Source organism: Sceloporus occidentalis, unplaced genomic scaffold (genome assembly GCF_023333645.1).
Source record: "Sceloporus occidentalis isolate IW3139 unplaced genomic scaffold, rSceOcc1.0.p SCAF_10, whole genome shotgun sequence".
Lineage (NCBI taxonomy): Eukaryota > Metazoa > Chordata > Lepidosauria > Squamata > Phrynosomatidae > Sceloporus > Sceloporus occidentalis.
Window position 1 is genome coordinate 31,635,160 of NW_028316990.1, and position 19,959 is coordinate 31,655,118.

Below are 19,959 nucleotides of genomic sequence, written 5' to 3' on the forward strand. Positions count from 1 at the left end.
AGCTCTCTGACACAGAACTACAGCTCCCAGAATTCCCTAGCATTGGCCCAGGGCTGTCAAAGCGGTCTCAAAGTGGATTATTTTTGTAATAATAATAATAATAATAACAACAACAACAACAATAATATTCTCTTTCCCCCTCCCTTTAGTCTTTTAAATGCCTCTTCTAAACTAAATATTCGACACATTAATATTATTCCTCCCATTAACACAGTTAATTAATGCATTAACCCAACTAACACATTAACGCAAACTAATTTCAATTACCTGACTATCAAACCCAATCGTGCTAATATCTCCCTTTAATTGCTTATCATATTCTATAAATGCCTTCCATTGTTCTGTAAATAGAGTGGGTCTTTGTTATCCGCTGGGGTTTGGTTCCAAGGTCCCCCGTGGATAACGAAATCTGTGGATGCTCAAGATCCATTAAATATAATGACATAGCAAAATGGTGGCTCTTATTATATAAAATGGAAAATCAAGGCTTGCTATTTGGAATTTATACCTTTTTTAAAAAAAGATTTTCAAGCCACAGATGCTTGAATTCATGGATAAAATTAAATCCATGGATAAGGAGAAGAGAAGGTTAAGAGGTGATATGATAGCCCTGTTTAAATACTTGAAGAAGGGATGCCATATTGAGGAGGGAGCAAGCTTGTTTTCTGCTGCTCCAGAGACTAGGACCCTGAACAATGGATGCAAGCTCCAGGAAAAGAGATTCCAGCTCAACATTAGGAGGACCTTCCTGAGAGTAAGGGCTGTTCGACAGTGGGATATATAATATTTGGAGTCTCCTTCCTTGGAGGTCTTTAAGCAGAGGCTGGATGGCCATCTGTCAATGGGAAGGCTTTGATTGAAAGTTCCTGCGTGACAGAATGGGCTTGGACTGGATGGCCCTTGTGCTCTCTTCCAACTCTATAGTTCTATAATGAGGGCCAACTGTACATCCATTTGCTTTTCCCTTACCACAAGGGATGCCCCCGACTCCAGGTTTCTTGGTGGGATCTATGGTCGTAATTGTAAATAACTCCAAACGACTACGAGATAATGCTGGCGAACTTTTAATAGTAACTAATAACAAGACTGTCGTGGTTGTGTTACTTCACAGAGCCCTTGTCTGGGGTTGCCTCACCCAGGACACTTGGTTATTAGGGACTTAAACAGATCTTCCTCGGCTTCAAGGTCCTCCTCCCTGCAGGCCAGTACCGCTCTTGTAAGTCCCAATGAAACGCTCCTTGGGAGAGTTCGGCTCCATGTTGTAGGTACTCTGGAAATGGAACCTGCACTCTCTCTAGCTCCAGCATCCCTGAGCAAGTGCTGCTGGTTTGTTTTCTACTGCTGACCTTTCTGTTCTTCCTTGACATGGACAACACTCCTGCCATACTAAAAACTTGGGAGAGCACATGCCTTTCTTGTGACTTTTTTTAAAACAAAACTATCTTGGGCATGATGTGATATCTGTTGGCAAAATATGAAGATCTTTATACTTTACGCTCTTTTAGGCATGCAAGATCAAGACATTATACACGTGAATTGGAATCATGCCGACTGGAACCTGTGTCTGTGGAGTTTGGAGACTACCATCCACTCAAACCCATTATAGTAAGTTTCCTTTATTCTCTTAAAGAACATGCACATTGCCATGTTGTCCATGGTTGGACAAAACATCAAAAATCACAGGAGGAGCATTTTTATCTTAGGGCCAAGTAATAAACGTGATTGGGGAACTTTTATACCTCCAGATGGTTTGGATTTCAGTTTTCTTATGGGACATAGCCAATGGTAAGGCATTGTGGAAATGAGAGTATATTCAGAAACTTTTGGAATAGTTAGGCAGATTTTTGGCGATACCTCTGTCCGCCTCTTATCATACCCTTGCTCCTCACTGTATACATTTTGGTGCCTAGTGAAAACGTGAGAGGAAAAGAAACGTGAGAGAAATTGAGCTCTACATAATTATTTGTTCTATTTATCATGATAGCAGAATTTTCAGCTATCTATTTGTCATAATCAGTAAAGCCCTGGTTTACTACTTACTCAGGATGAGGCACTATCACACTGACAATTGAGTTCTTCCCCAGGCATGATAAACCCTAATGCAGACTGCAGCTATAGTTGTATCTGTCTTGGTTTGGAGCTCGTGGATGGCATCTGCAGTACATGCTTACCTGACTTTACTGAACTGTGATGCTCTCAAGCTCTGTTCCAATGTTATGTTTTCTAGCTAAGATATGAGGAGCTAATATTTGGAAGAGATGAGTCTCCTCCAAAAGTGGAGGCTGTTCTCACAATATGGAAGGCTGAGTTTGCAGGGTCCTGGATCACATGCAGACTCTTCATGTTGTATTTCTTCATCTGAAGAGAAGGATTAAAGAGGTTACTCCCTTTCTCACACATTTATCTAAGATAGACAACATAACACTAGAAAAAGTCTTAATTCAATAAGCCCAAAATAAAATTAAGAAAGACTAATAGGATTATAAATCATATTCTCAGGAGGGCAGGAGGGCAGATGTTGCCCTGTTTTTCTTCTCTCTCTCTCTCTCTCTCTCTCTCTCTCTCTCTCTCTCTCCTTCCTCCTTCCTTTTTCTCTTTCTCTTCCTCAACCTAGTAGAATGGCTGCTTAGGTGGCAGTTGGACAGAGAAAAATCCTGGTGGAACTGTCTTTTCAGTAGGGCTGAGTAGTCGATGTTTGCTTTATGCTTCTTACATTCTTTCAAATCTCTCTGACAATCGTCATGTATTCCACAGGTCACCGAATCTAAGACAAAGAAATTAGGACGAAAAGGAAGCACTTCTTCCACATCCTCTTCCAGTTCAATGTTGGATCCTCTGAGTAGTGTGCTGGATGGCATGGATCCTTTGTCGTTATTTGCAGCAACAGCAGATCCAATGCTGACTTCAGCTGTGGTAATATTCTTGTTTTACATTGACTAGACTGGATTAGAATGGGACTAATGTATTGCTGCCCTTGCATTATGCAAAGGCTGTTTGTACATTTACCAATGCTTGTTACCTGCCATAAATCAACAGGTTGATTGAAGACACATACATGCATAACCTCTTCATATACTTACTTGGGTATTTAAGATGCATTAAAAGGACATTTAAAATATGTGTTTTGCTGTATGTCTGAACAGAATTTCTCATTTATGTGAGGGTGTAATAATGTAATTCTATTGTAGGAGAGCACCAGAAAGAAACGTGACAAAGAAGAGAATTTAACCGTGGGAAGTGACTTTGAGCCTTGGTCAAGCAAGCGAGGTGATATCCTTGCGCGATACACAACAAATGAAAAACTCTCTATTGTAAGTCATCATCTGATTCTTTTTCTTAAACAGACCTACTTGATACAGGATAAAAGTAATTTTTGTTGGTAAATTTCATCTTGAGCACTGCTGATATTTATAGCATACCTGGGTTTTGTTTTTTGGTTGATGTTAGAGAACATTGCACCATCTTTCTGAATTGTTCATGTTAAGAACAACAGGTGGACTGTGCTAGGTCAGAACAAAGGTCTGTCTGATTTAACATTCTGTTCATGTAATGGTCAACCAGATGCTTATGGGAAGCTTCCAAGCAGGCCATGAGCTCAATAAACATTATTTTACAGTTATTCTTGTTGATATTTAAAGGTATTGTTGTTCTCTGCGGTAACCAAATATAAATACATAGGAGTTAAAAAATAAAGATTATTATTGTTGTTGTTTGTTTATTTATATAGCACCATAAATTTGCATGGCACTTTACAAGCATCATCAAAACAGCATATAACCTGCCAATGGCATACAATCTAAAAAGTAATAGTTTCCTCTTACTACACAACAGTCTGATTAAGTATCTTGACCTCTATAGGATCAAAAGCAGGGAGCTATCTTGGCAGTTCGAAAGAAATCGAAGCAGGATAAAAACCTGATTTGTTAGTTATGACTAGTCAATATTCATTGAAGTCAAGGTTGTAACAATCTGAAGGTAACAAATATTGGATGTTGACACTCTTCCTTGACCACTCCCTGGAAATAAACCATAGTTTTGTATTGTTGTCTTCTGAGATGAAGAGTTATCTTGAACAATCTCCATCAGTTTTTGGTTGAAACATGCTTCTTGTGGAAGAGTTCTATGACTCAAAAGTTTCATGCAACATAATGTGAACCTTACTAGATCCCAATTACATATTTCTAAGCTGTATGTTTTTATATATCTTATTATTTTGGTGAGTGAGAGCAACTAATTTTGAAAATTCATATTTCTTATGAAATGAATTTTGTTTCATTTCAGAATTTGTATATGGGATCTGAAAAAGGTAAGTACGTATTCACTTTTGTATGTCAGATTTTATAGAATGGTGTTGTGAATGTAAGCTCTAGCATATTTCTATTTCCCTATGTACACATGCACACATACACACATTCATTTAAAAAAGAAATAGACTTAAAGATGCTGGTGAACTGTTATTCCATTGTTCCTTGCTATTTGTCACGTTGGTGGAAGTTAATAGGAACTGGAGGGAAACAGGATCTGGTGAGCTACTGCTTCCTCAGCCCTGATTTATGTCAGTCCAAAAACAGCTAAGTCTCCCTTCCTCAAAAATGGATTATTGTTTGTTTGTTTATCTGGTACAGTTTATGTCATTTAAACATACATTTGCCTGCAGGAAAAGCAACAACTCCTGGGTCAGCAGTTTCCGAGAAGGTGCGGACAAGGCTGGAAGAACTGGATGATCTTGAAGAGGTGGGCTAACGTTTGGTTTTTCAACACCTCAACTTTGTGTAAAACATTTAAGGTGGCCCATACTAAAAAACTAAAAAACTATATGAAAAACAAGGAATCAATCAAAATGTTAAAACTAAAAAAGCAATAGGTGTGTCTGACATGTTGTAAACAGAACGGTATTAAATGAGGCCCTTAGAGAGTGCTGAGTTCACTGATAAGCAATTGTGATGACCCCTGAGATCCAAGCGGCCAAACAGCACCCTGTTCTTGGCCCTCAGCTACAGCAGATCCTTCTAGTCACACTGCCACCGCCCAGTGAATTTGTAATGAATTCCCCTTAACACACACTGGGACTTGCTAAGGACTTAGTTTCCTATTCCTTGCTGAACTAAGCAAACAACAATTGAGCTAAGGCACATGTATAGGAGTATAGAGACAGCAGATACTTTTAAAGAAAGTATTTATTCTAACTAGACAGAACAGAACAATAAGATATCATTCACACAGAGATTATTATTATTATTATTATGCTTTATTTATATAGTGCTGTAGATTTACATACAAACAATAAAATAAAGTAAACTTGTCCACGGCGTACAATCTAAGAAATAACATAATACATTAAATAATATATAACAATACAGGAAAGGATTCAATAAAGTAAAGCAGGTTACAAATTAAAAATGGCAAATAACAAATAATGGCCACGCAATGCCTGGGAACGCTTCTCTGAACAGGATGGTCTTCAATTTTATACCCTTTTTTCAGGGGTCACAAAAAGAGCTGCTAAACCTGACTCAGCAAGATTATACAAATCGGATTGAAGAACTCAATCAGTCTTTGAAAGACGCTTGGGCCTCAGATCAAAAAGTAAAAGCCTTAAAGATAGTTATTCAGGTGAGTGTTGTTCTATGCATATATTTAGCATTAGTGTTCGTTACATTTCTGTCCCACTTTTCATTTGGTGTGTTAAAGGCTGCACATGTGGTTCTCCTCCTCACTTTATTCTTACCACAACCCTTCTGGCTGAAACAGAGAGCATGACTGGCCCAAGGGTATAAATATGATAACTAAACATTTTAATTAGACTGTGTTAACTATTGTAGAAATGTGTGAAGTTGTCTTTATAAGCAGGTCAGGCTTTTGTTCCATCTGGCCCACTATTATCTGTTCAGATTGACATCAGCTTCTAGGATATGATCAAATACGCCGCTTTGATCAAAAATTGGAAAAGCAGGATATAAATAAACTATTATTATTATTATTATTATTATTATTATTGGATATCACATAAAGGGCTTTCCCACCATTAGCTATCTGATCCTCATAAGATAAGATGTCAAGGATTGAATCTTGGCCTTTCTATCAAAAATCCTGTGTTCCACCTTTGAGCTTTTGCTAAACATAATATGCTGCTTCAGCTACATTTGTATTTTAAAAATTATGTAACTACCAGTGTATATAATTTCATCATGACTTATCTTTTTTTTCTCCCTCCCTTCAGTGTTCTAAAATCCTTTCAGATACAGCTGTGATTCAGTTCTATCCAAGTAAATTTGTCTTAATAACAGACATCCTTGACACATTTGGTAAGTACCAGGCCTGTGGGACATCATCCCATTTTTTAAACAGATCTGTGATTATTGATGAATAATTTTAAATGAACAAGTGATTTGTACACAGATAAAATTAGCCGAGAGCATCTCAAAATCGCCTGCTTGCTAACACAGTACCCCAGTTGAGAGAGCCTGTGCCAGTGTTGGACCACTGTCAACTCCCAGCCAGGTCTCTGTAAAACATGTCAGGTCAGGCTAGTGCTTGTCCTAGAAATTCTTGATTTGCAGTCATGATGAATTATGAAAATCAAGCTTTTTATAAACTCTCCCACCGGAGGTTATGATAGGGGTGGAATTGGAAGAAAGATTGGATACAAATCCAATAAGTAAATAAAATAATAAATAAAATTTGCACATGCTCAGAAGAAGCAGTTTCTTCACATTCACTTGAATATTCTGACATACTTTTTGTATATATTGGTTTCCTCATAATGATGGAAAACTGTGAGGATGTCTGTTTCAGGAGGTTGTTGTTAGTGAGTGTGGAGGTGTGCACTTCAATTCACCTGTCAACTTATCATGACCCTATGAATTTTATAGGGCTTTCTTAGGCAAGGGATACTCAGAGGTAGTTTTGCTAGTTCTTACCTCTGAAATATAGGCTATTTCATCTACAGCATCCAGTGGTGGTCCACATCGGGGTGTCACCCGGTATGGGGAGAGCGGGGCTTCAGGGAGCAGGACCAAAAGGACTGACCCAAAACTCCCTGCCTGGTGCGGCTTTACACATATATAAAGTTGCACCGAGCAGGGAGGAAGGGGGTCCCGGGGCCTCTCCTTCCCTGCCTGGCATGGCTTTACACATGAGTAAAGCTGTGCCAGGCAGGGAGAAAGGGGTGCCTGGAGCCGCTCCCTTCCTACCACATGCTGTTGGGGGTCCAATCAGCCATGTGTCACCCATCTTCTGGGGTGTCACTCGGTGTGGTTCATCCCCCAACCCCTAGTGATGCTACTGATAGCACCTACATAACTGTTGTTGGCACTAGTCTCCCATTCAAGTACCAACTTGAGCTGACCCTGTTTAACTTCTAAGCTCACAGAGAATGTATTGTCTTTAGGGTATTTAGTCCCCTTCCCTGTTTGTTTCAGTACATATTCTTTTTGTGAATGCATCTATTTTAAGAATGAAATAAGCAACATGTGTACTGTATAAAACAAATTTCAAGTAAGAATATGTACATGAACCTTAAGAGAAGTTCCTAATTGTGTTCCTTTTTGCATTGTACTCAATAAAAATAAGGGAGTTACATCAATTTGAGTTACTTGGCTTCACTAGGTGGCAGTGTAATGTAACAGGAAAAAAGTATGCTTGACAGATGCACATCTATAGAATGGTTGGAACTGAAGAGCACTGAATAAGATTGCTTCAGTTACTTAGATTTTCAAAGTAAGTGGTTGAAGATAAATAAAAATCTGAATTAGAACACACAAGATATTTAGGGTAAGGCATGAGGCTCCTACAATTTCTGACACGTCTTATTTCAGCCTTGCCCATGTGTGCGAGGCTACAGCTTCCATCATACACAGCCCAGCCAACTACTTAATGAGATATAATTGAGATAAATAATTGCTATTTATTATTTAAAAAATTCTAAAGTTTTATATAGCAGTTATCAGCCCTCTTATTCCTGTACTGAGATCTTTATGCACGTAGCTTGTGAAAATTCATTTGCAATCTTCTGGTTTGCAAGAATCTTTTGTAGTGTTTGGAATTCCTCCCAGTTGCCTGTCAGTATTAGAATTCTCCCATGTACAATCTCTACCATTCTTGCAAGATGTTGATAAAAAATGTGTGGAGCTAGATACTCCTTTCTGGTGCAATATCTTTGCTGTTGTTGTGTATCTTCATAGAATCAGAATTTCAAGTAGTTTCCAACTTATGGCAACCCTAAGGTGAACCTATCATGGGTTTTCTTGGCAAGTTTCTTCAGAGGGGGTTTCCCATTGCCTGAGAGAGTGTGATTTGCCCGACGTCAGCCAGTGGTTTTCACGGTTGATCCGAGATTCAAACCCTGGTCTCCAGAGTCATAGTCCAGTACTCAAACCAACAAGCCACACTAGCACTAAAAGCTTTTGTTATCAAGTAACTGCTGTCAAGGTTTTCTTTTTAGTATCAAGGTCATCTGTGTTTGGATGTGAACCCTCAGTCTGTCAGTATATGTAAGTCCACTCTTTTGTAAATGATATTATTGTTCTTGTTATTACAGGAAAGCTGGTATATGAAAGAATCTTTTCCATGTGTACTGATAATCGCAACTGTTTAGCAGGTAAAATCGGTGTCTTCCTGTGCTGTTAGGCAGATGCATTCATTCTTATAGAATTAGGTTGAAGTCATAAGCAAATTTAGTAAGAAACCTTTTCGTTTCATAGAATCATAGAATTGTAGAGTTGGAAGAGACCCCAAGGGCCATCCAGTCCAACCCTATTCTGCCATGCAGGAACTCTCAATCAAAGCATCCCCAACAGATGGCCATCCAGCCTCTGTTTAAAGACCTCCAACGAAGGAGACTCCACTGCTCTCCAAGGGAGTGTGTTCCACTGTCTAACAGCACTTTCTGTCAGGAAGTTCCTCCTAATGTTGAGGTGGAATCTCTTTTCCTGGAGCTTGCATCCGTTGTTCTGGGTCCTGTTCTCTGGAGCAGCAGAAAACAAGCTTGCTTCATCCTCAGTATGACACCCCTTCAAATACTTAAACAGGGCTATCATATCATCTCTTACCCTTTTCTTCTCCAGGCTAAACATACCCAGCTCCCTCAGTCATTCCTCATAGGACTTTATGGTTTCCAGACTGGCCATTTGTCGGGGATGCTTTGATTGAGAGTTCCTGCATGGCAGGGGGTTGGACTGGATGGCCCTTGCGGTCTCTTCCAACTCTATGATTCTATGACCCTTCACCATTTTGGTTGCCCTCCTTTGGACACACTCCAATTAGTCACTATCTTTTTGAATTGTGGTGGACACAATATTCCAGGTGGCGCCTAACCAGAGCAGAATAGAGTGGCACTATTACTTCCCTTGATCTAGATACTATACTTCTATTGATGCAGCCTAAAATTCCATTGTTAGGTGTTTTCATCTAGAATTCCCATCATCCACATGGACAGTGGTAAGGAACTGTGGGAGTTCCAAAGCTTCTGGAAGGTCAAAGGTTCCCACCCCTGTTGTGGACAAGAGTTCAGCAAAACTACTTTTGTGAATTACAATTCTCTGAATTGTTCAGCCAGCTATGGGAGGTATAGTTTGTAGTAGACGATACTCAGTTAAATGGGCCAGAAAATTTGGCTATAAGTCTGTCTGTCTGTCTGTCTGTCTTCTTATATCTCTATTTTCTCTGTGAAGCTTAATGAAGGAATAGTATTAATACAAATAGAGATAATGAAGTCTCTACAGCAATAATGGTGGAATAAGAGAATGCAGCATAGTGTAAAATATGCATGATTTCCTCTGCAGAATGTCCTGAAAGCTGTGTGAGAAACAGGAATATGCTCACTGGTATTTGTTTTCATTCTTTCCATTCCAATAAAGGGGGGGACCCTTATGATTTAGCATCGGAGTCTCTTGTTCCCCCTATTTTCCTGCAGGAAAGCAGGCTTCAGTCGAAGCCTGTACTCAGTCAGTAGTTCCTAAGTGTGGAAGGGCAAGGGGATCATTGTGATGGTTTGGAAGGGACACGCTTTGCCTCTGCTAATGAAATCAGTTCTTAATGGCAAAGAGTGTGTTGCTGAGGACACCCTTCTGAGACAGTGTGCTGAGCATCTCTTTAAAAGAAACAGATTTTAGTCAGTAAGAAAAAGTGCCTCTGCATCAGTTAATTTTGTTAGTTTATTTGAGCAATTAGGTTAGAATGTGTGGGGTTGTGTTTTTTTAATGTTCTAAATCTGAGCATGTTTCTTGCATTCTCTGCCAAACAGCTGTTGTCGAACTGTGTTGTCTTTAACTAGGCAGTTGGAGCATGCTTTAACTACAGACTCCTGGTCCCTGAAGCACTTGGTTATGTAACAGTCCTCAAGCGCTTGAGGGTGGATTGATGCCAAATGGGAGAGAATTGCACTCTTTTCCACTCTCAGATTTCTGCACAGCCTTGATGTTTTTGCAGAGGTGCTAGCATAGCAGCAGAATAATAATAAACAGCAGTCTCTGTTTCTGTTGAATGGCACTGAAAACCCTATTGCTTCTATTTACTCTGTGGTTGAAAGATGCTCAGAATGCATATAATGCCACCTTCACCACCCCATTCTGTATTGTCCTCCCACTGGTTCACATTCCAGTGAGCAAGACTGCCCTTACCTAGGAGACATTTTGATAATGAAAGCTTCTCGAACTAGGGCCTCTAATGAACCCAAACTGAGTCAAGCAGAATGTGAAGGCTGATCATCTAAAACGTCTGGGTCTGTGTGCCTTGGGGTTGCACAGAACAAAGGAAGCTGCTTGATTCCTGGTTAAGACTGTTAGTCCATCTGGACCAGAATGGTCTGTTACATGGAGAGGAAGTCTTGTATCCTGTGTTTGGAGAAAGGTGGGATATAAATTAATTCAGTCAATAAATTAATTCAGTCAATAAAGCCTCTGGCTCCATCTGCTCCAGAAAGTTCTGCTGTTCTTCCCCAGTCAGTAACCAAGAGGAAAAGAAGACATTTAAGCCTTAAATACAGAGCTCAGCTTTTCAGGTGGAAAAGGTGTTACACTGACGCTTTCCTGCTGAATATATAGCAATAGATATAGACTGCCCATGTGTAGATGATAGATAGATAGATAGATAGATAGATAGATAGATAGATAGATAGATAGATAGACAGACAGATATCACACACATATGGATTTAAGAATGACACATGGCTTCCTTTGCTTTGGCCTCATCAGTTATCCATGATCCTGCTCTCATATACTTGATCCCTGCCACTTCTGGAACACAGCCCCTGAGAGCCCTCCAAAATTGGAATTCAGTCCCTAGGATAAAGCAAGACAAGCATTCCTATCCTGGGTCTACACTGACATGCAGTACTGCCAGCCTGTTCTTTAATTGGAGAACCATTAAACCTTGGTTGTCTTAAAAAACAAAAAGATCAGTGGTTGGTATCTTTTAAAATATAAAAGAGTTGTAGGTTTTCTGGTAAATAGCTTTGGGGCTATTTTGAGTGTTTCTTCTCCTTCTTCCTTAATGTGCCCTTTTCCCCTTGATCATGTCTCTTATCTTGAACCTCAAACCACTGTCATTTTTCTTTTTCTGAACAACCATCACAGCAAAAATGTAGAACCATTGTCCAGTTGAATATAAAATTATATTAGCCTAATAATAAGTAGCAGTAGTATTAAAGACAGCTAGTTTTAATTTGGAAAGAAATAAAGAAGTAGCTTTTCAGTTTAATTTCTCTCTCTCTTTCTCTCAGGTAATTTTACTCCTGACAATGTTAATGATACAGCCAAAGAAACATGCTTGAACTGGTTCTTCAAGATCGCTTCCATCCGAGAACTTATTCCCAGATTGTATCCTTTTTTAAAAGAAAAGAGAGAGAGTTTTACAATATTTTCTTATATGTATTTGTCTTTTTCCCCTCATATGAACGATAACAATAGTAATAAGTGTTGTGCCACCACTGGAGGGCTTCTCTATTTAGGAATTGTGGAAGTCGCCAGTATCCGAGGAACTGGCAGTCCCAGCAGACAGAGTTCTTAGGGGTATAGGAGGTTGCACCCCTCAGTGGAGATGATATGGCCCCAGACTCAGAATCCATCCCAAAGAATGGGAGTGATGGTAACTGAAGTTACAAGCTCAGCTTGAGTTACAAAGAGGCAATCTTGGTTCCAGGGGAGGGCTTCTCAAGAGTTGGAGCCTCCTCAGAAGTAAAAGGTTTGAGTAAAAAAAAAGGTTCTTCTCCCAGAGAAAGGGCCTCTACAGACGGGTGGCTCAATGCCGCCCATTTTTGCCGCAGAAGGTGGCCGTGGCAACCACACATCATGGCCTCCGCAGAGACAAAAAAGAACCTGCTTCTGGATGGGTTCCTTTTGCATCCCGGAAGGGGTGCCATAGGCGCGCTCGTGTGCCATGATGATGCCCCTTGTGTGCAGCGCTGTTTAGGTGCTAGGCACGACGTGCATCATCATGGTGCTTGCTATGTAGATGGGCACGCACCAAGATAGAACCCAGGCAGTGCAACAAGGCTTGGAGCGTCTGTATGCTCAGCCGTAGTGCGCATGCAGGCCAACACAAAGTGCCGGTCTGTACCACCCCAAACTTAATATTGGAGTATCTGGAGTCCTGGTGGTGCAGTGGCTAAATGCTGGTAGTGCAGCCACAAGGTTGTGAGTTTGGTCCCAGGGCACCAAGGCTGATTTAGCCTTTAATCCTTTCATAGGTTGGTAAAATGAATACCTAGCTTGTTGGGGGCAATTGGCTTATAGACTGTAAACTGCTTAGAGAAGGCTGAGCAAACTATGAAGCAGTATAGAAGTGTAAATGCTATTGCTAAAATGCTATTTGCACCCGAGCTGTTAGGGAGACTCAGGCAACTCAGCTATAAAAACAGATAACAGTGTCTGTAGTGGGACCTTGTCAGCATTCCTTGCATGTTCAGACTCTTGTGATTTGTAGGAGCTCTGATGGTGTAATGTTAAATGCCAGCACTGCAGCCACAATGTTTTGAGTTTGATCCCAGAGGGCTCCAGGTTGACTCAGCCTTCCATCCTTTCGTAGGTCAGTAAAATGAGTACCCAGCTTGTTGCGGGCAATTGGCTTACAGATCGTAAACTGCTTAGAGAGTGCTGAGTTCTCTATGAAGTGGTATAGGAATATAAATGCTGTTGATAAAAATGCTAGTTTATTTTATTCAGGACTTCACCCCTTAACTCTTCATTACAGTTATGTGGAAGCAGCAATATTGAAATGCAACAAATTTCTTTCTAAAACGTAAGGCTAAATATGATTTGGTAAATCTTGCATAATTATGCTGGACGTGGAAATTAAACTGTGAACTGTGGAACATATAACAAAGTGATGGTCAGAATATGAAGAGACAGTCCAGGGATGTGGATATGTCCTCTGGGATTTTTGACTCTATGGGGCATTGTGTTTGGGGGGGGGGGGGATTAGACATACTCAAGTCTCATATAATAGAAGGTGGAAAACTGCTTCCAGCCGTAGAGTCCAATTCAATTTCAGAACAACTCTTTAAGACTCTGTGTTCCAGTAATGGATAGAGTGAAAGGCAAAATTTTGGATCTTTGAATGCTAGTATATTTATGGACTATCAATAATAATTTACTGTTCCTTGGCCAGCCATAAGTGTATGACTAAGACATTTGACAATCTTTTAGTTAATTGTTATCAAGTGCTAAAATGGTCGATCAATGAGGTTGAAGTGTAAAACCTAGTTTCTCAACTCTTCTTTTCAGAGGGATTTCGGAATGCCTCCCGCGACTGACCTCCATGATCCGTGGAATTGGAGATCCGTTGGTTGCAGTCTATGCTAGAGCATATCTCTGCAGGGTAATTTTTATTAGGAAATGTACATTTTAAAGAAATATAGTTTTACTGGTCCCATTTATAAAATATTGTTCAGACTAATAGCAAACTTTAGTTGCCACTTTCTCTTAGATGCTAATTCTGGGAGATTACAAACAAGGGTTGTGTGTGTACTGCAGGATGTCCTGCCGACGTATAATATTCTTCTTTGGCTTTCAATAACTAAGACTACAGTTGTCTTCCACTGTCTAGTTGCTCCTTATTTAATGGATTTCTGTTCTTTCCATGAACTTAGATGACAATAGAATTCAGAGATATAGCCATATTAGTTAGATGGAATATTAGCATGCAAAGGGATCTTGATGCACCTTTGAGACCAACTGTGGGAAAGAAGATGTAGAATAAGCTTTTGTAGACTACTTCCTCGGGTGCATAGAGGTGACGATGATATAAAGAAATAGATTGTGCAGTCTTATAATATTATTGATTTATGTGCCATCTTCTTATGTGGATTGTTCCCCCCCAAGAAAAAGTACACTTGTCCCTCCATATTTGCTAGGGTTAGGAGCTCAAGACCCCTGTGAATATGGAAAAACCACAAATAACAAAAACACCATGTTTTTACCTGAGAGAACACCTCTCTAGGAATCTCTAGGTCCTCCAGCGCAACTGTGTGGTCAACATCTTCCTGACATTGACCATAGAACTGGAGGAGCTACAAAGGCCTAGTAGAGTAGTCTCTCTAGGAATCTCTAGGTCTTTCAGTGCAACCTTTAATTAAAGTTGATCATAGGGTTGCACTGGAGGACCTAAATATTCCTAGAGAGAACATATTAATTAAATCCGTGAATAATCAAATCTGCAAATATCAAAGCAGCAAATATGGAGGGATGAGTGTATTTCAATATATACATGATATGTCTGCAGCTGGAGAAATGCAGGATGTTTTTAATTTGGTTTTTAAAATATAGGTTGGAATTGAAGTAGCTCCTCATCTGAAAGAGAGCCTGAACAAGAACTTTTTTGACTTCCTTCTAACCTTTAAACAAGTAAGTGTTCCCCTTTCTTTTGGATAAATGCTGATAGATTGGTTGCTCATCTGTTGGCACTTTTACATATTACGATAAGCCATCTGTAGTTTCCCTCAGGCTTTTATTGCTGGCATCTTGGTCTCTTAACTCAGAACCATAAGCCTGAGTTTGGTCTGGTTTTCTCAAGACTATTCAAACTTGATAAAGGAATCAGAAAATGATTACAACAAGTTTCTGTTCTTGATGTTGGCTTGAAATGTGCATTTTCTTCAAGATTAATGTTGAATGTTTTACCTTCACAATTAATACATAATATTCTTTTTCCCCCAAGGGTAATACCTGTGCATTATGCTTTTATCTTTGACCTTTTTTAAACAGATTCATGGGGATACAGTTCAGAACCAGCTGGTGGTGCAGTGTGTGGAGATCCCATTGTACTTAACTCTTTATTCTCCTGCAATAGATTGGATTTTACAGTGCATTTCTTACCAAGCTGCAGAGGTAAAGAACTTCCTTTAACTATGGGAACTATTTTTAACTAAACAAAGACCTAACATAAGGGTTTTACTTTTGTATAAACAGCAAGCTGTGTAATAGGTCCTTTGTCTTTATCTCATTTGACCTGTGGAAAACTTCTTTCTTGCTTTATGCTCAGAAGCAAAAGGGCTGAAATGTTTGGAAGCTGGGTCCCCTGCAAAGGAAATGTTAGCAGGCTGCATCTGTTTTCTAAATGTAACTACACAGTGAAAAAGCAAAGACTCTCCCTTTTTTTTTTTGCTTTGTTCCCATTAAATGTCTCTTTTGTAGGTTCTGCTGACTGAAATGATGGAAAGATGCAAGAAACTTGGCAACAAGTAAGTAGTATACTTGCAAAACCTTTTTCTTTTATTTTTTTGGTCATCAGAAGAGTCCTAATTTTTCCAAGGGTTACACCTCCTTGAGTACTTTTGGAACACTTTATTTTGGGTCCAAAAGCTGCCCTTTCCCTCAAAACCCTGGGGTCAAGGGCATGGGCCTTTCCTTCTTCCTTCCTTCCTTCCTTCCTTCCTTCCTTCCTTCCTTCCTTCCTTCCTTTCATGCACACAAATGCTGTCATTGAGTCCTGTGGAGGCTGCAGGGAAATCCTCTTCCTCTTCTTTCCTGCTGCCTCTTCCTTTCTCCTCCTGCTCTTACTCCTCCGTCAATGCCACTGCCTCCTTCCTCCTCTTCCTCCTCTGCCCGCCCCCATGGGCTTGCCATTCACAGATGCTCAAACCCATGGATGGCAAGTCTGCGGATAAGGAGGGCTCACTGTAGCTATCCCACTGTAGCTATCCCAATCTAACACGAAAGAAAGTGAGTGTGCATACATGCACATGTACTTTTTTTGTATCTTGTACTGACATGGATCATTTTCCTTCCAGTGCCTTGCTTTTAAATTCAGTAATGTCTGCCTTCAGAGCTGAGTTTATTGCTGCAAGGTCTATGGATTTTATTGGCATGATTAAGGAGTGCGATGAGTCTGGCTTTCCCAAGGTAAGCCTCTCCATCCTAACCTGTTTTGTTGTGCCATTTCTCCACTGAGTGAGTGTCATTGTGCTTTATAGTAGTCACAGTACTTCACACAAGAGAAATATGATTGGTATGAAAATCATTCTGTTGTATGGCAAATTGTGATTTCTTCTCCTGTTCCACACTGTGCCTCTAAATTCTTTTTGGAGTGTAGATTGGTTCCCTCATGAGCCATTTGTCAGTGCCTAGATCTGTCTTGGAAAACTGATTTGGGATAGCCTTATAAAACTGATTTTTTTAGTTTAAGCTTAAAATTTGTTTTCTTTTACTAAAGGGCTTTTTTAATTCAGACATGGGAGTTAATCCTGTTCCCTTCTTACAGGTCTCTCTTTAGCAAAAATATGTTTTTAGAGCACCATTGTATTAATTTGTTGAACTGAATTTATTTATCCAACTAAAAATAATGAACAGATGCATAGAAATCAATAATTTTTTTGTTACATTTCCACAGCATCTCCTCTTTCGCTCTCTGGGGCGGAACTTGGCCTTAGCTGACCCTCCAGAAGGCGATCGGCTTCAGATCTTAAATGAAGCTTGGAAGGTTATTACAAAGTTAAAGATCCCACAGGTGGGTAATTGGCAGGGAAGGAGTATTATAGAATAGTTGCAACCACCGATGTTGTAAGTTCCATATTCTGTTTTGGGACTATTCCCTTACTAGTTTATAGATATTCAGGCAATGATTCAGTAATTACTGTAGTTCTTTTTTATTAAATTTTAAAAGCAAAAATCATACAACTACTCAAATACACATAACCTAACAAAAAATAAAGAAAAACCAAACCCCTAAATTAAATAATAATAATAATAATAATAATAATAATCCAAACAACCCAACTAATCAAGAAGCCCCCAGTCTTCAACCATGGCTCCAGTAAAACTCTGTGTCAGTGACTTCTTTGGCCCAAAACACATGGGCCAAATAAAGCGGCTTTTGGATGCTTTGGGGTTGTGACATTTAGATTATGCATGTCCTCAAAGTGTCCAGAAGCTGCACCGAGAAAAGCCAGCCCTTTCAGGAGAGGATTAAATCCACTCCTGCTGGTGGGCTATTTGAGACTGCAGTGGCAGCCTGCTTTGGGAGTGAGCTGTGTGGTTGCTGCGGTCCCGGCCCAATTGTGCCTGGAGTGGTCTCTGGCCACTCCTTCATGGCTGTCTGCTTTGAGCCTTTGTCATTTCTGTCCACACCTTGATCACATTCTTTCCACAATGCATTCTGTATAAGAATAAATACATAACAGCTTCTGGTTAAGAATGATGCAAGCAATTGCACTTTTGTTGTATCTTTGGGGATCTCATTTTTTTATACATGTAATTAGAATGAGGCAGAACAATTGCTTTTAAATATAACTTCAATGTATTTATTTTTTAGGATTATATCAATTGTGCAGAAGTCTGGGTGGAATATACCTGTAGACATTTCACGGTATGTGCAGAATGAAGCATTTGTAATAGTATTCTTCACTCCCTCGCCTCATGTAGTTTATAGTAGTTGACCATGAAATAGAATAAATATGTCACTGAATACATATGACAAAGGATTATAGGTTGTTTTTAGCTATTAAGGAGCCCTGGTGGTGCAGTAAAAAATTATTCTATAGATTCTGAATATGTTGACCCTACAGAGCAATACAGCTTTTAAATGCAATTGTTCTTGTTTCATATGGTTTTGAAATGTTGATTTCATGACCTCATTACAAAATTAACTTATTCTCTGCAGAAGCGTGAGGTCAATACGGTTTTAGCAGATGTCATCAAACACATGACTCCAGATCGGGCATTTGAAGAAGCCTATCCCCAGGTAAAAGAACAATTAAAAAACCCCACAAAGTGATATAATTCAGTCTAAAAAGTGCAGGCAGTGTTGGGCAATTCTGGGTAGTTTTAATATGAATAAAAGGATGATAGAACTAGGGGCATACTTATCAGATTTGCAGGTGACACCCAATTAGAAGGAGTAGCTAATACCCCAGAGGACAGGATCAAAATTCAAAATGACCTGAATAGACTAGAAAGCTGGGCTAAAGCTAACAAAATGAAATTCAACACAGAGAAATGCAAAGCACTTAGGGTGGAAAAATGAAATGCACAGATATAGGATGGGGGACACCTGGATGAACGAGACTACGGGAGAAAGGGATTTGAGAGTCCAAGTAGACCAGAAGTTGAACATGAGTCAACAGTGCAATGTGGCAGCTAAAAAGGCCAATGCAGTTTTAGGCTGCATCAGTAGTGTCTAGATCAAGGGAAGTAATAGGGCCACTCTATTCTGCTCTGGTCAGGCCCCACCTGGAATACTGTGTACAGTTCTGGGCACCACAATTTAAAAAGGATGTTGAGAAAATAGAGCATGTCCAAAGGAGGGCGACTAAAATGGTGAAGGGCCTGGAAACCATGCCCTATGAGGAACGACTTAGGGAGCTGGGAATGTTTAGCCTGGATAAGAGAAGGTTAAGAGGTGATATGATAGCCCTGTTTAAATATTTGAAGGGATGTCATATTGGGGAGGGAGCAAGCTTGTTTTCTGCTGCTCCAGAGAACAGGACCCGGTACAATAGATGCTACAAAGATTCCACCTAAACATTAGGAGGACAGTAAGGGCTGTTAGACTGTGGAACACATTCCTTCCTCGGAGTGGAGTAGTCTCCTTCCTTGGAGGTCTTTAAGCAGAGGCTGACTGGTGTTCTGTTCGGGATGCTTTCATTGAGATTTCCTGCATGGCAGAATGGGGTTGGACTGGATGGCCCTTATGGTCTCTTCCAACTCTATAATTCTAAATAGCAACTGTGCATATAATTTAAAAGCCAGGCAAAGCAATAAAAGAGGTCTGCAAAATGGTTGTGCTTCATGAAAGACAGACTACAAAGATGTGTTAAATGCATGGCTGGTAGAGTAGGGAGTTAATATCAGCCAGCCAACATAAAATAATAAAATGTTTAGAAAAATTACCTTACATGCAGTTAGAAACATTTATATTCCAGGAATTAATATCAGCAAAATTTTGTTACTGTATGTCTTCTCTTCCTTGTTTTTGTTTTTAGCTTCAGTCAATAATTCAGACAGTCATAACATATTTCCACGACTTTGCTGTTCTCTTTTCGCTGGTAAGTTTCCATATGGCTGTGAAGATAAGAAGTTCCTAGAAGTAGTCCATACATTTTTGACATGTGGGGAAGGAAGTTAACACCTTTTTTTAGAAGCCAGAATAATTTGAGAAGTGTTTCATAGCAGTTTCAAGTTTATTATATCATAAGCCAGTTGGGAATGTTCATGAAAACTTGTCCATAATAAATTTGTTTAAATTGCAATTTTAATATAACATGGCCTTTCTTAGTCCCCTGTGCCTAGCTTAAGGGATATAGTTAAACTGTGTTTAAGAATGTTGGACATTAGTTCAAATCCCCACTCAGTGAAAAATGTCACTGCAACATTTTAGGCCAGGGATTCCCAAACTTTTTGACTTGTGAAGGCTTTATTTCTATGGTGGAGCCCTTAAAAGATCTACCCTATGTCTTACAAGTTAATAGTGTTTAGGAATATATACTGTATAAGGATATATTCTTATTGTTTAATTTCATTCAATTTT

General features: G+C 39.6%; 1 protein-coding gene across 2 annotated transcripts in view; it reads left to right on the forward strand.

Annotated features, from left to right (window-relative positions):
* LOC149306353 (VPS35 endosomal protein-sorting factor-like) overlaps positions 1-19,959 on the forward strand; it is a 35,092-nt gene that overhangs the window by 382 nt on the left and 14,751 nt on the right. The window contains exons 1-20 of one of the 2 annotated variants that reach the window (XM_089540005.1): positions 724-754; positions 1,506-1,605; positions 2,755-2,913; positions 3,189-3,311; positions 4,282-4,306; positions 4,658-4,734; positions 5,485-5,613; positions 6,221-6,305; positions 8,540-8,599; positions 11,720-11,816; positions 13,189-13,236; positions 13,722-13,815; positions 14,763-14,840; positions 15,201-15,323; positions 15,630-15,676; positions 16,226-16,337; positions 16,825-16,941; positions 17,746-17,799; positions 18,094-18,174; positions 19,415-19,477. In XM_089540005.1, coding sequence (XP_089396131.1) covers positions 2,824-2,913; positions 3,189-3,311; positions 4,282-4,306; positions 4,658-4,734; positions 5,485-5,613; positions 6,221-6,305; positions 8,540-8,599; positions 11,720-11,816; positions 13,189-13,236; positions 13,722-13,815; positions 14,763-14,840; positions 15,201-15,323; positions 15,630-15,676; positions 16,226-16,337; positions 16,825-16,941; positions 17,746-17,799; positions 18,094-18,174; positions 19,415-19,477 — 1,503 coding nt within the window. In that variant the 5' untranslated portion in view covers positions 724-754; positions 1,506-1,605; positions 2,755-2,823. Of the gene's footprint in view, positions 1-723; positions 755-1,505; positions 1,606-2,754; positions 2,914-3,188; positions 3,312-4,281; positions 4,307-4,657; positions 4,735-5,484; positions 5,614-6,220; positions 6,306-8,539; positions 8,600-11,719; positions 11,817-13,188; positions 13,237-13,721; positions 13,816-14,762; positions 14,841-15,200; positions 15,324-15,629; positions 15,677-16,225; positions 16,338-16,824; positions 16,942-17,745; positions 17,800-18,093; positions 18,175-19,414; positions 19,478-19,959 lie in introns of those variants that run through there. The other variant, XM_089540004.1, reaches the window with a different exon arrangement.